Consider the following 13,870-nt stretch of genomic DNA (forward strand, 5'->3'; position numbering starts at 1 on the left):
TTTTGTCAATTTTTAAAATAAATCTATAGCGTAATTAAATCAGCAGACACATCCCTAGCAAAATGTAAATATTATTAAGGACAGCCATGTTTTATTAAGGTCAGAGAAAATGATCTGCAATGAAACTCAAATCATCATTCCCTGTTGTTATTTTTTTGTCATTTTCTTGCCCTTAAATCAGCTTATTTGGGGGACACACTGACATGTTGCAAATCATATACAAATTTATAAAGTGGAGACTATAAAGTGGAAGCTGCTGGGATATATCTCTCATATTTATTGCATAATCGAATCTGTAACTTAAATGTGATGCGAGTAAAACTAGCTTTCTTTATAATAATGAAGCGGAACTGAAGAGACAAATCTGCCTTTTTCTAGGGCATATCATCCATACAGACAGCAGTGACAAATCTGACTATATACATCATGGGTTTTTCAGAACATTTGACAAGAGTTAATTAATTAGTTTTATTCATAACTAATCAGTGATGTCACTGGAACTAAGTTTGTTTTATTAAGTTCTTGTATATAGGAATAGGTTATATAGTGCATTCTGATGATATACTGGCTCCATACAGATAGCTCAAAAACTATGGTTAAGGAAGCGTAAGTATAATATGGTGTGATGTCTGAGTTAATGATGTGTGAATTCCCTCCAATGGAATCTAATTTAGGCCACTAATTAAGAGCTTCCTCTGTAAATTATCAAAGTAAAGGTAGCTCTTTTTTTTAGGAAGGAAAAGTTCTCAATTGGCTTACATGATTTTGGTGCCTTTCATGTATCATATCCCAATGCCCTTACTGTTGGTTGGCTTCAAGGCAAGATGGCAATGCCAAGAGGTCTAGTGGCAATAGAGGGGAAAGCCTCACCCCAAAACTTTTGGATGACTACCATCTTAGCATAGGTGCCTGTCCCAGAGGTGGAAAGTGACAGACCCATTTTAACTTTTCCAAATGGTTAGGAAGGTTGGTTGAATAGGGCCTAATGCATATGATTTGGAACTGAGCTATAGTAAGGCAAAGGTAAAGGGACCCCTGACAATTAAGTCCAGTTGTGAATGACTCTGGCACTCATCTCGCTTTATTGGCCGAGGGAGCCAACATTTGTCCGCTTCCGCAGACAGCTTTTCTGAGTCATGTGGCCAGCATGACTAAGCCGCTTCTGGCAAAACCAGAGCAGCACACAGAAACGCTGTTTACCTTCCTGCCGGAGTGGTATCTATTTATCTACTTGCATTGGTGTGCTTTCAAACTGCTAGGTTGGCAGGAGCTGGGACCGAACAACGGAAGCTCACCCCGTCATGGGGATTCAAACCACCAACCTTTCGATTGGCAAGCCCAAGCGGCACAGTGGTTTAACCAACAGCGCCACCCGCGTCCCATAGTAAAGTACCCATTGTTTATATCCCAAACCTGTGGCAAACTTGTTGCCAGGGACTGGCTGAATGAGATAGGATGGTAGATGCCTCCTGCCCAAGAACTGCCCAGGGAGGGCACAGAAGATGACGACTTAGATCCCGGATCCTGGTGCTGGGACACCGAAGCGTAGTTTGTGGAAGTGATGAGTTGGGAATCACTAGAAACAAGGCGTTTGAGTGATCAAGAGGGGTCAGGAGAAGGAGGGTCTTCCAGGACAGGGTTAGAGGCTGAGAGTCACAGTGTGAGTGCAGACTCACAGAAAGGAGTCAGAGACTGGCCCTGCTACCCAGCAGGAGCACAGTCCCAGGGCTGCTGGCTTACCACCCCACCCCCCGACACCCCACTCGAAGACAGTCCTGCACATTGCTGAGCAACAGACCAGACAGGCCCAGAGGAGGAGCTCATCCCCTGGACGCAGACTTCGTCTGCTTGGGAGGGATCCTGAATGAAGGCTAAAGGGAAAAGGACAGAGCTAGTAGTCAGTTTCAGCAATGTCTCAGACGGATTCTGAGCAGAGGACTTTGCAGTGTTGTTATTTTCTGTTAATAAAGAGCTAAATGCCTTCCATGCCTCCTGCATGTGTGCCTGCTCTGTGGTTGATCTGGCTCACTTGACAGCTCCTTGACACCTGTGCTTGAGGTGTTGTATTTTCATACTGTGCTTGACAGACTACTGTCCCCAGCCTTCGCAACCACCCACAAAGACCCTAAGCATAGAAAACGTGCTTGCCAGGAAGAAGACTTGGCCCTTGATCCCTATGGCTTTTGGCCTGGAGCAGCGTTCAGACATCTGAACCTGGAACAGTATTCACAGACACAGTATAATTAGACTTTACTCACAGTGCTCCAAACAACTTCAGAAGTAAGTGTCTTCTGCTTTTGTAAGTGAGCGCATAGATCTGGGGTTGATAGGATTCAGGCTGCAGCTTCTGTCAGAGTAAGTGCATTACTGTTAAGCTGGGAAGATAAACTGCCTTCCTAGCACCCATGAACTGAGGCATGACTCATCACATGGTGGTGGGGGAAAGCTACAAATCTAAAAGGGATGGGTTTGCTGACAGAATCAGAGGCTCAGATTCCCTGTGGTGAAAACAAATAGAACAAATACAACATAGTTAATTGAAATATTTTGCTTTCTTCTCATTGCATTTTTCTTATTAGAAGAAGCAACCAAAAGAAGAAGAAGAAGATGGGCGACATGGAAGTTGTGTTTTGTCTTAGCTTGAATGTCTACCTCATAGGAACCGAGTATGCTTTCCCAAAACAGAATTGTGGGTTTTCTCACCAAGATGGGAACAGAGGGCCTTCTCGGTAGTGGCGCCCACTCTGTGGAATGCCCTCCCATCAGATGTCAAGGAGATGAGTAACTACATAACCTTTAAAAGACATCTGAAAGCAGCCCTGTATAGACAATCTTTTTAACGTTTAATGCTTTATTATACGTTGCAAGTTGCCCAGGGTGGCTGGGGCAACCCAGTCAGATGGACAGGGTTTTATTTATTTATTTATTTATTTATTTATTTATTTATTTGTCAAAAAAGCTTTGCAAGCATCAGCGACTTGCATGTGATCATTTGCCTCCAAAGTGGTAGGTAGAACAGGAAGCAGAGTGTGAACCAACAGGTGATTAGCCCTGCTAAGGCTTAGTTTCCAACTTTATTTAAATTTATCTATTTAAATACTTAAATTTAAAAAACCCAAGCCATCTTTAGGGGGGATACTCATGTGGTCCTGTCACCATTGGATAAGTTGTTTTTTGGGGGGGAGGAATGAGAGAATGAGTGGCTATTCAAAATAGGATGATCTAGTTACATTTATATATCACCACCTTCTAAAAATTCAGTACTATGACTATTTCCTTTGGCACAACCCCATGACATCCCCTCTGCATTATATTAGTAGCAGCAGCAGCAGCTGTATTAATGGCTCTGTTGGCACACAAGGAGTCTCCGAGCGACTTACCAAATTTAAAAACATAAAGCATGGCATAAAATAAAAAAGAACAATGTATTATAATAAAATCCACATTATATCCTATAAAATAAGCAGCAGCAAAAGCTCCAGCAGCAAAATGCACCATCAATAGACAGCAAAATCATCACGAAGGTATGGGGGTTGTCTTTACTTTCTTTGTCTGCCATGCCACCATCGTTTAAGCAACTATTCCGGTGTGAAATTAAATGCAGAAGAGACCATACATCACGTAAGTCATTTTGTAATGATAAGAGTGCTAGAGTTTTAACATAAGACCTGAATGGGGCTTATTACTTGTGATTTGGGTGCTATGCCTCTGCTAAAGCGTGTTCTCCTTCATGGAGAGCACGTGTTGCGGTGGGGGCCGCCAGGACACTCCAAAGTTATGGGGCGGGCCAATTGACCGTTGGCCACTGATGCGATTGGGCTTCCCTTGTCGCTGGGAAGAAGTTAATGTTGCCATTTGTTGATTGACAGCCAGGCTTCCTCTTTTTGCCCGTGCATCGGATTGCCCGTCCCCCCCTCCCTAGAATTAGGGTTGTTCGCTTGACCTTGCTATGCCTGTCATGGGGTTGTCTGCTCTAGGGTCAGGGGCCCGGTAGGAATTTTGTCCATCTGGCTGATTGGCTGGTGCCATTTGGTTTTTGCCTACTGCGTAGCAAATCGTCACAACTTGTAAGGTTGCAGTTAGGCATTGGTTTATGGTTTGGTTGGTTGAGGGGCATGGATTGGCTGTGCCTGCCCCTCTAATGCTGCTGCTGCAAGGGATTCCGTTAAAGGAATAGGGGGCTAACTATTGGTTTTCCACCCTGTCAAGGGGGCTCGGGCCACTGCAAGAGCTCCTGGCTGCATTTGGGGTGGGCTGAGGGCAGGTTCCCTGCTCCGTAGCTAGCCCCAAGTGTATTCCCCTTTCCTGACTTTCGCAGGCTTGCGGAATGTCAGACTGTCCCCCATGGTGGGGGCAGCTAGTCGCAACCAATGCCTAAGCAACCACTCACATGTTTGTATTTTAATAAAGTTGTGGCCAAAATTATGCCAAAAACCTTAAACAAAAATTTTGGTGTGATGTGTGAGTTATTGGGATGGTCCTGGGGACCTCGACACGCAATACATATCTGCTGCCTGCCTTGTACCTTCTGTTGCTGATGGACACACCAGTTTCTCCCTCTAATGCCTGCCCACCATCCCTTGGACTTAAGTGTCTACAACTTGCAAACCAGTCAAGATCTGGGTGCTTGGGGGAAAATGACGATCTAAACTATCACACAGTAAATGCATATGGCTCTTTTTCTACTATCGCCTCCTGAGATATGATCTGTGGTCTAAAAGGCAGAGTTAAGTGTTCTAGACCCCCCATATATTACTTAAGAAAATGCTTTTATGACAGTGGGTTGATTTAATGTTACATCCAGCAGTGTGGACCTCCTTGCTTTAGCTGAGTTTATCAAACACAAGTTATAAATATTCTCAGATGATGCCAAGATAAGAATAAGGCAGGGAAGATTAATTCAATCCATTACTGCCCTGAAACCCTTCAATGTCCAATACAGCAAAAGCTGAGATAGCTAAACAGAGAAAACACAAAGAACATTTCCATTCAGTTACTGCTGGTAATTAGAAATCATTTACAGCCCTCAGTCCAGTTTGCCGCTTTGCATGTAGAGAATGACGTTCGACGCAGAGCAAATTTGTACATATCTCAGAAAGTGTGGGGTTCATCCACATAATCTAGCCACACAAGATGGATCTCATAAGTGTTGTGTACAGGTATATAGGGACGCAGGTGGCGCTGTGGTCTAAACCACTGAGCCTCTTGGGCTTGCCAACTGGAAGGTCTGCAGTTCAAATCCCCACGACGGGGTGAGCTCCCATTGCTCTGTCCCAGCTCCTGCTAACTTAGCAGTTCGAAAGCATACCAGTGCAAGTAGATAAATAGGTGCTGCTGTGGCAGGAAGGGAAACAGCGTTTCTGTGCGCTTGGTTTCCATCATGTGCCAGAAGCGGTTTAGTCGTGCTGGCCACATGACCCAGAAAGCTATATCTGTGGACAAACACCGGCTCCCTCAGCCTGAAAGCGAGATGTCAAAGAGAACAACAACTACCAGACTTTTAGAAGACATCTGAAGGCAGCCCTATTTAGGGAAGCTTTTAATGTTTGATGCATTACTGTATTTTAATATTTCGTTGGAGGCCTCCCAGAGCGGCTGGGGAAGCCCAGCCAGATGGGCGGGGTATAAATAAATTATTATGATTATGATTATGATTATGATGATTATTAGCACTGCAAACCCATAGTCGCCTTTGACTGGACTTAACCGTCCAGGGGTCCTTTACCTTTTTTTCTTTTTTTATATAGGTACCTACCATACCTTGCGCTCTATGTGCGTCATACATCCATACCATGGAGTCACTCCACATGCTGAAAAATCTTACTTACATTGCTTCTTGTAAGAAATATGCTCCTTAGAAGACGTCTTTAGTTCCCCCAGCAACAGCAAGGATATAGTCCCCCAACATTCATTGCCACTTATCATAAGCAGCAGCAACTAAGTGGTGCTTTCACCTGTTCCCACATGCACTACTGTGTGGTGTGGTATCAGGAGCACTAGTTTTCCTTACATGGAAAATTCTGACTCTTAGAACACTGCATGAACTTCTTCAGGGACAAGAGGGATACTGTGATGGCCTGGGAATCGGATTCGGAGGCTGAACCTGAGGAATCCCAGCCTGCACAGGATTCCCCGCCTCCAGAACCAGCTGAGCCTGGGCTGGGGCATGAGCCTGAAGGGTCCTCACCTGTGCTCGATCCTCAGGTGCAGGCACCAGCTGAGTCTGCTCTGGCTCCTGAGGGGATGGAGGACCCATTGCCTGCAGGTGCTCCACCCTCAGCCCCGTCAGAGCAAGCTGAGGTTGCCTCTGGGTCTGGTAACCCTCCAGCCTCTCCTGAGCTGCATGCAGAGGCTCAGGGCAGAGAGGCGGAGGGAACTAAGTTCCCGCAGGAGGAGTGCTCGCCTCCAGGCCAGGAGAGCCAAGTCACCTGAGGATCAGGTCCGCCCTATGCCTTGGGGGAGATAAAATCCAGCCAGCCCCAGTCCCAAGTTGCGGGAGCAACATCGTTGGTTCCAGCCCGATCCCTGACCTGCTATCCTGTCGGAGCTTCTGACCTCACCCGACGCCCTGCCCTGCACCCAGCTTTGACTTCTACGGACTGCCTTCATATTGCTCCATTGACCTCGGACTGGACTCGGACCTCGCCCTCTCGGTTAGCCCCCAGGACCAGCATAGATACAAAGGTTAAGCTCTCAAAACAGCCTGTAGACTAACTTTCATAACGTTGTATCCACAGTAAAGGACCAAGAAGGTGAGATTTCCAATTTGGGTGACTTTTCCATAGTTTTCCTGAGGATTCAGGCTCCCTGAGGGAATTATATTTTAGTGCCACTGAAGATAGCTTACGCAATGTGGACAGAGAGAGGAAGGAGACATCTCTAGAATACAGGGCCATTTCTACATGCCTGTCAATATTCAGGGGAGAAGCTGAATACCAACCAGAAAGCTTTTAGCTGTAATCTAAAGTGGCTGAAACCACACAATCAAATTTGACTGGGAAGATGGTTTACCAACTTAGACCAAGATTCGAAATAAATGATATATCCAATTGATGCCCTTGCATGAGCTCAGGGGGAAATCCTTTCATTTCTATCAGATTTATGACCCTGCTATAAAGGTTCAAAAGTGTGGGTATATATTGATATGTTAATATGATTGGATTCAAAGTAAGAAAACCATTTTTTTAAAACCATGTTTTATGATACAAACTCTCATCGAAGCTTATTCGAATGTTAGGAACCATTTGTAGGTGACTGATCAGTGCATAGATAGTTTGTTCTAATTCTTAAACCTAAAAAAAAAATAATCCCTAAGAGGGGAACCCAAAACAGATAATTGAAGTAAGCAGTTCCTATCCATCAAATATAGATTTTATATCTATTATAAGGCACCATAAATGTCTCTCAGTGAAACAAATATTATGGCTTGTTCAAGACCTGCACAAATTAGGCAAATCTGAACTTGCTTTAGATGGCTCATGGAATCTCTTCTCCATCTCTATTTTTAACGCTGCAGTTAGTCATTATAGGCATTTAAAGGCTGATTAGGTTTGCAGAATAGTTAAAACAAAATGCTAACCATACAGAAAGATAAAGCTGCTTCCCTCTCAGTAAAAGGATATGCATGAAGGAATAATTTTAATTAACATTTTGGGTGATGTTTCAATGAGAGCATCTCTGTGCTCAAAAATTTAAACCAAAGCGTAAAGTAAGTCATTCGGGCCAGCGTTAGGTGAGTAACTAAGACTTGGTCTTAATGGAGTTGAACCTTCTGTACCACCTACACAATCTGGTTCAAATTTTTCACAAAAGGAAATCATATATTATGCTTGAGACAATGAAATGTGACTGATTCTATGATTCTATGATTCTATGATATGCATACAACTGATTAGCTAGAAGCAAACCAATATTTAGCTTATTCCTCGAACGTACATAATTCTAAATGAAAACATGCATTCTAGCTAGCTCTTCTGCTAGTCTCTCACTTTACATCTTCCACTGAAAGTATGTATAGTTCTCCAGTATTTTATCTACTGAAAATGTACTCCAACACATTACAGTTTACTAAGATTGGCAAGTGATTAAGTTTTTATCGATTAGCCACATACTTCTTAAGATATTAATCAATAAACTGACAATATAAATATGCATATTACCATTTATCACTTAGTTCTAGAAGGTCAAAGCATCTTCGATATTTTCTATTTCACTCCATATCACAGCAACAAAACAAAGTAACTTCAACACTATCAATAATTAAACTTGGAAACCCATTAATCATCAAAGAAAAACTTGATTGATTAAACTTCCAGTTAAAGCAATTCAATCTCACATATGAATCCTGCATATCAGTACATTCCTTATATATATATTAAATCCTAGACACTAAATTTTATTTATATTGACAGATATTTCACTGCAGAATTTCCCAAAAGGAAATGCCCAAAAAGAAAAGTGGCAATATAACTTTGGCCATAGGTTGTACTTTATCATCACAGGAAAAAGATTTGACTGAAATGTTAGTAAAATATTTCACTCACATATTTTGGTTGACCACAATCACATCCAATCCATCTATATAACATCTATATAACTAATTAGGAAAAATATATAACCAACTACAGGCAACAGTTTGAGATTGAGCTCTACTGGAAATGAACTCCAAGATAGGGTTACATGATGATATCAGTCACAAATTGCTTCTATAAATCTAATTAGCAGTCAATGCATCTTTTAAAAAAACTTGCCAATATATGAGTGAGATTGCATGATTCAGGTTAAGAATAGGTGTGTTCTGACCTGGGGAACTATTCAACTGCTCAACAAATTTCAATTTCTTAACAAAGTCCTCTCAAGAGAGGCAGCAAGGACTATTCATAAATTTACCTGTGCATTTCTTTATATTGCTGTTCCTCTTTCCATGAGAACCCAACTTGCATCCAAAGTTTTCTTCCCAGAATTCTGCAAACCACACATTCCTTCTGTTATTTGCTAGAGTTCGGCTTCTAAAATATCTATCGAAACCTATGATGAAAAAACAAACACATACAAAAACAGGCATTAAAATTATATTTTACTATGCAAAGTGAAATGCTTGCTTTGAATTGTATACACACATATGTATATCACATAAAATATTTTAATAAATACCTAAATCCCTTTTTTAAAAACTATTGTATGTCAGGCAAAGAAAATCCTACACAGTGGTACCTTGGTTCTCAAATGCCTTGGTACTCAAACGCTTTAGTTCTCAAACACTGAAAACCCAGAAGTAAGTGTTCTGGTTTTGGAACGTTTTTCAGAAAGCCGAATTTCCGATGTGGTTGTCAGCTATCATTTCCGGGGCGCCTGCACCAATCAGAAGCTGCGCCTTGGTTTTCGAACATTTCGGAAGTCAAATGGACTTCCAGAACGGATTAAGTTTGGCACTTTTGTTTTTACTATTTATTTTGCGTTTTTGTTTTTGAGGCTTTTTCAGCTAATTTGTTTTTGTGACTGTGTGTAACCCAGTTCAGCTACTGATTGATTGTGTGACTGCAGAAATGGATAAAAGCGCCCCATCCAAACAATGACTATCATCAGTGCAGGTAAGATTTTTTTTTTTTTTATCATCTGCAATACTGTCTTATTTATTTTATAGTACAGTACATTGATTCTTGCTTTCCTTTTATGGATCAATGGTCTTGTTAGATAGTAAAATTGATGTTAAATTGTTGTTTTAGGGGTTGTTTTTAAAAGTCTGGAATGGATTAACCCGTTTCGCATCACTTTCTATGGGAAAGCGAGCCTTGGTTTTGGAACGCTTTGGTTTTGGAATGGACTTCTGGAACAGATTAAGTTTGAGAACCAAGGTACCACTGTACATGTTTTTTTCAGAAGTAATTCCCACTGAGTAAAATGAGTCTTACTCCTTAAGTAAGTATGCTCAGGATTCTAGCCTAAAGTCTGCATTGGTGAAGATCAGAAAAACCTAAGTTGCATTTAGCTTCCGTGGTGCATATTCATGTAGCACATGAACATAAGTATTATAAAAACTTTTTAATATTTACTGTTATCATCATTGTTATTATGATTAAGAATAAGAATAATTTCTTTAAAAAACCAGCATCCCTGATCTGGGGAACATTCATAAGTTGTTATGCCTTAATGCCTTTCCAGAAGGGTTACCGACCAAAGTAATAAATGCCACCTTTTTGGACAAGGTCCTTAAGAGGGTGGTGGCTGTTGACTTCCATGCATTCTTGGAGAATACACGTTACCTAGATCTATTTAAGGGACGCGGGTGGCGCTGTGGGTTAAACTACAAAGCCTAGGACTTGCTGATTAGAAGGTCGGTGGTTCGAATCCCCGTGACGGGATGAGGTCCCGTTGCTCGTCCCTGCTCCTGCCAACCTAGCAGTTCGAAAGCACGTCAAAGTGCAAGTAGATAAATAGGTACCGCTCCAGCGGGAAGGTAAACTGCGTTTCCGTGCACGGCTCTGGTTTGCCAGAAGCAGCTTTGTCATGCTGGCCACATGTCCCAGAAGCTGTACACCAGCTCCCTTGGCCAATAAAGCGAGATGAACACCAGAACCCCAGAGTCGGTCACGACTGGACCTAATGGTCAGGGGTCCCTTTACCTTTACCTAGATCTATTTAAATCTATCTTCAGGCTTGGTTTTTGATTTAAGGCAATCTTGGTCAACCTGATGGATGATCTCTGTTGGAAGAAGAACTGGGGGAGTGAACCTTCTTGATTCCGCTTGATCTCTCATTGGCTTTTCATACCCTCCACCATGTTGTCCTGCTGGACTGAATTTGGGAGTTGGGGACAAGGGAGTATGGTAGCTTCATACCTACCTCCAAGGCCAGTTCTATAAAAAGCATTAGGGGACTTCTGCTCAGCCTATGACAGGTCAATGGGGGTTTGGAGCATGGTGTTATTGATTTGCTGATGACACCAAAGCTCTATTTCTCCCCATCCATTGTAATCAGGTGAGGGGATACAGATGCTGGAAGCAGTAATAGACTGGAGCCAATAAACTGGCTGGAGTGATGGGAACTGTAGTTCACCAACATCTAGAGAGCCACATATTAGCCACTCCTGATGTAAACTGACTAACAAGCCACTGCAAGGTCTCACCAGAGACACTTTCCATCACATGCAACACAATCCCTTTTCTTAACTAGACGTGCCCAAGATTAAACATGGGATCTTTTACAACTAAAGCATTTATTCTGTGACAGAACTTTGATCTGTCCCCATATGAAATCCATTTGAAGAGCTTCAGTCCATGTGGCTACCCTACAGAAAATATCTTTGTCTACTCCAAAGGTATTAAAAGACATGTTCTTTGCAACTCTTGCTTTTAGATCGGTTACAGGACTTCTGCCCGTTATAGCACCATTTTAGAATCTGCAAGTAAATAGGATGATATAGTCTGCTTCCTGGCCATAAGCAACAGGCTCATCAGATAACACAAGGAAATTGGCCTGGAGGGTGGTGAAAGAGCACAAAAAGAGTTACGGCTGACATTGCAAGAAGGCGATGTGAATGGTGGGGGGAAACTGGGCATATATCACATACAGCCTGTGGGAAACAAAATTTACAAATACAGCTAGTTGTAGAATGAAATTTCTTTGTATTTTGCAGAGGTTGCATTGGAAGTGCAATGAAATCTACATTGACTGATTCACACTACTGGTCTGAAAAACTATTTGGCTCAGTAATTATACATAAGGGAACCAAGGGATAATGCCGCTGAAGGAAAAACAGTGCACAAGTAAGTAAAAGTCTCTCTCAGTCTTACCATCAGTATACCATAAAGGAGTTTTAACTCCCTGCTGCACTGAGCTCAAGGAGATCTCTAAATTGTCTTTTAGGGACTCCATAGACCAGAGTTGATGGGATTGTCTTACCATCGATGGAAGCTCTTTTGGGCAAAATGGTGACTGCACCTTCTGCAATCTCCTCTTGCTGGTAGACAGGTGCAATCTTAGACCCCCAGCTGTCTGAGCCTATCCAAAGAAAATGTCCAGTTTGATTGGTTTTCTTTGCTGCTTCTAATATTCTCCTGCAAGTAAGTAAACAGAAGAAGAAATTCTTTTAAAATTGACACTGAAAATGGTTATGCATAAGGCAATTGCAAAAGTGGTTGCTTTTATCCTGTTCATCAAGCATTCTTTCTGATAGAACCAAGTATTCCCCCTGAAAATTCAATCCTGTACATGGTAAAATTTGCCTTTAACCTTGCTTTCATGCTTTTTCAATATTCGTTTCTTTTTCTTTTTCACAACCCCAGGTTACTTGGGGTGCCAAGTTCAGATCAGAGACAAAACTCTTAAGGCTCATATAAGTCCACTTTAAATGAGAGTTGAGTTTTCAAAATCTCCATATGCTTCTCTGGCTTGGATAAAAATCTGAGCCACAGTAGAATTCCTGGCTTCCACCCTGTTTACTCCTGCTAACACTTGCTGTCACCCCAAAGCAATCCCTGCAATCCTTACGCCCAAAACATGTTCATCCTTTGCTTTACTCAATTGTCAAGAAATGGTGGAGCAACAGTGCTAGGAGCAGAAGTAGAAGCACTAGGTAGGGGAGACAATATTGCTCCTGCAATTTGGTGGGGATGTGTTTTCTTCCACCCCTTCTGAGAGAAAGAGCCATGAGATCACTGCTGCTACAGTAAGGAGGTGGGGAGGGAGTTGGTCATATGCCCACAATTGGCCTATAGAATGATGTTTGAGAGTGAGTAGTTAAGGAGGTGCCTCCTCCAGACCTTACTCCAGGCATAGGCAAACGCGGTCCTCCAGATGTTTTGGGAGTTCCCATTATCCCTGACCACTGGCCTTGTTAGCTAGGGATGATGGGAGTTGTAGTCCCAAAACATCTGGAGGGCTGAGTTTGCCTATGCCTGCCTTACTCTCTCCAGATTTGAAGTGCCTCTCTCCCTTTATGCAGGTTGAGATATAGGCTAGCTGCTAGTTTCACAGGGTTGAGTGAGAAATTTTGGGTGGCCACTCAACTTTAAAATCTCTCCTTTTTTAACTTACTCCACCCTGTTGGGAATATTTAATTGGCATTTAGAGAGAGGCGTGACTTTGCTTGCCAATTTGGCATTGAGTTTGGGCAGGTGAGAAAGCAGGAGGAGAAAAAAACTCTAGGTTGACTGAGGCAATATTGGGTTGGGGTGGCGCTGTGGTCTAAACCACTGAGCGTCTTGGGCTTGCCAATCAGAAGGTTGGCGGTTCGAATCCCCACAACAAAGTGAGCTCCCGTTGCTCTATCCCAGCTCCTGCCAACCCAACAGTTCGGAAGCACGCCAGTGCGAGTAGATAAATAGGTACTGCTGTGGCTGGAAAGTAAACAGCATTTTCATGTGCCCTGGTTTCTGTCACGGTGTTCCACTGTGCAAGAAGCTGTTTAGTCATGCTGGCCACATGACCTGGAAAGCTGTCTGTGGATAAACGCCGGCTCCCTCGGCCTGAAAGTGAGATGAGTGGTGCAACCCCATAGTCGCCTTTAACTGGACTTAACTGTCCAGGGATCCTTTACCTTTATTTTATTGGGTTGGGGCACCCTTCAATCATCTGTGGGTGCATTATGTCTGAAGAGCTTGAGGCAACCTGTGAAACATGGCATACACATTTGGGTGTACACTGAAGAACTAGGCCTGGGTATGCATGTGGGGACCAAATGAAGGTTTATCTGACAATGAAGGGGTTTTTCTTTCTGGATCCTTAGCTGCGGAGCCACATCCTAAGGCCGTAGCACATGCCATGGATCTGGTATGTGTGGAAGAAAGTGATTTCTCTATAAGAGTCTGACAAAGTTTTTGCCTGCCTGCCCACTGAAATGCAATTTGTTGGATTGGATCAATTTGGTCCA

General features: G+C 42.7%; 1 protein-coding gene across 4 annotated transcripts in view; it reads right to left on the reverse strand.

The window, feature by feature from the left end:
* The window catches only part of GRM8 (glutamate metabotropic receptor 8), a 562,041-nt gene that overhangs the window by 261,504 nt on the left and 286,667 nt on the right, over positions 1-13,870 (reverse strand). For all 4 annotated transcript variants that reach the window (XM_081023540.1, XM_081023537.1, XM_081023539.1 and 1 more), the window contains exons 5-6: positions 11,902-12,056; positions 8,890-9,027 (exon numbers count right to left, since the gene is read on the reverse strand). In XM_081023540.1, the coding sequence (XP_080879666.1) occupies positions 8,890-9,027; positions 11,902-12,056 (293 nt within the window). The remainder of the gene's footprint in view (positions 1-8,889; positions 9,028-11,901; positions 12,057-13,870) is intronic.

This window comes from Podarcis pityusensis, assembly GCF_964106645.2.
Source record: "Podarcis pityusensis genome assembly, chromosome: 10".
Classification (NCBI taxonomy): Eukaryota; Metazoa; Chordata; class Lepidosauria; order Squamata; family Lacertidae; genus Podarcis; species Podarcis pityusensis.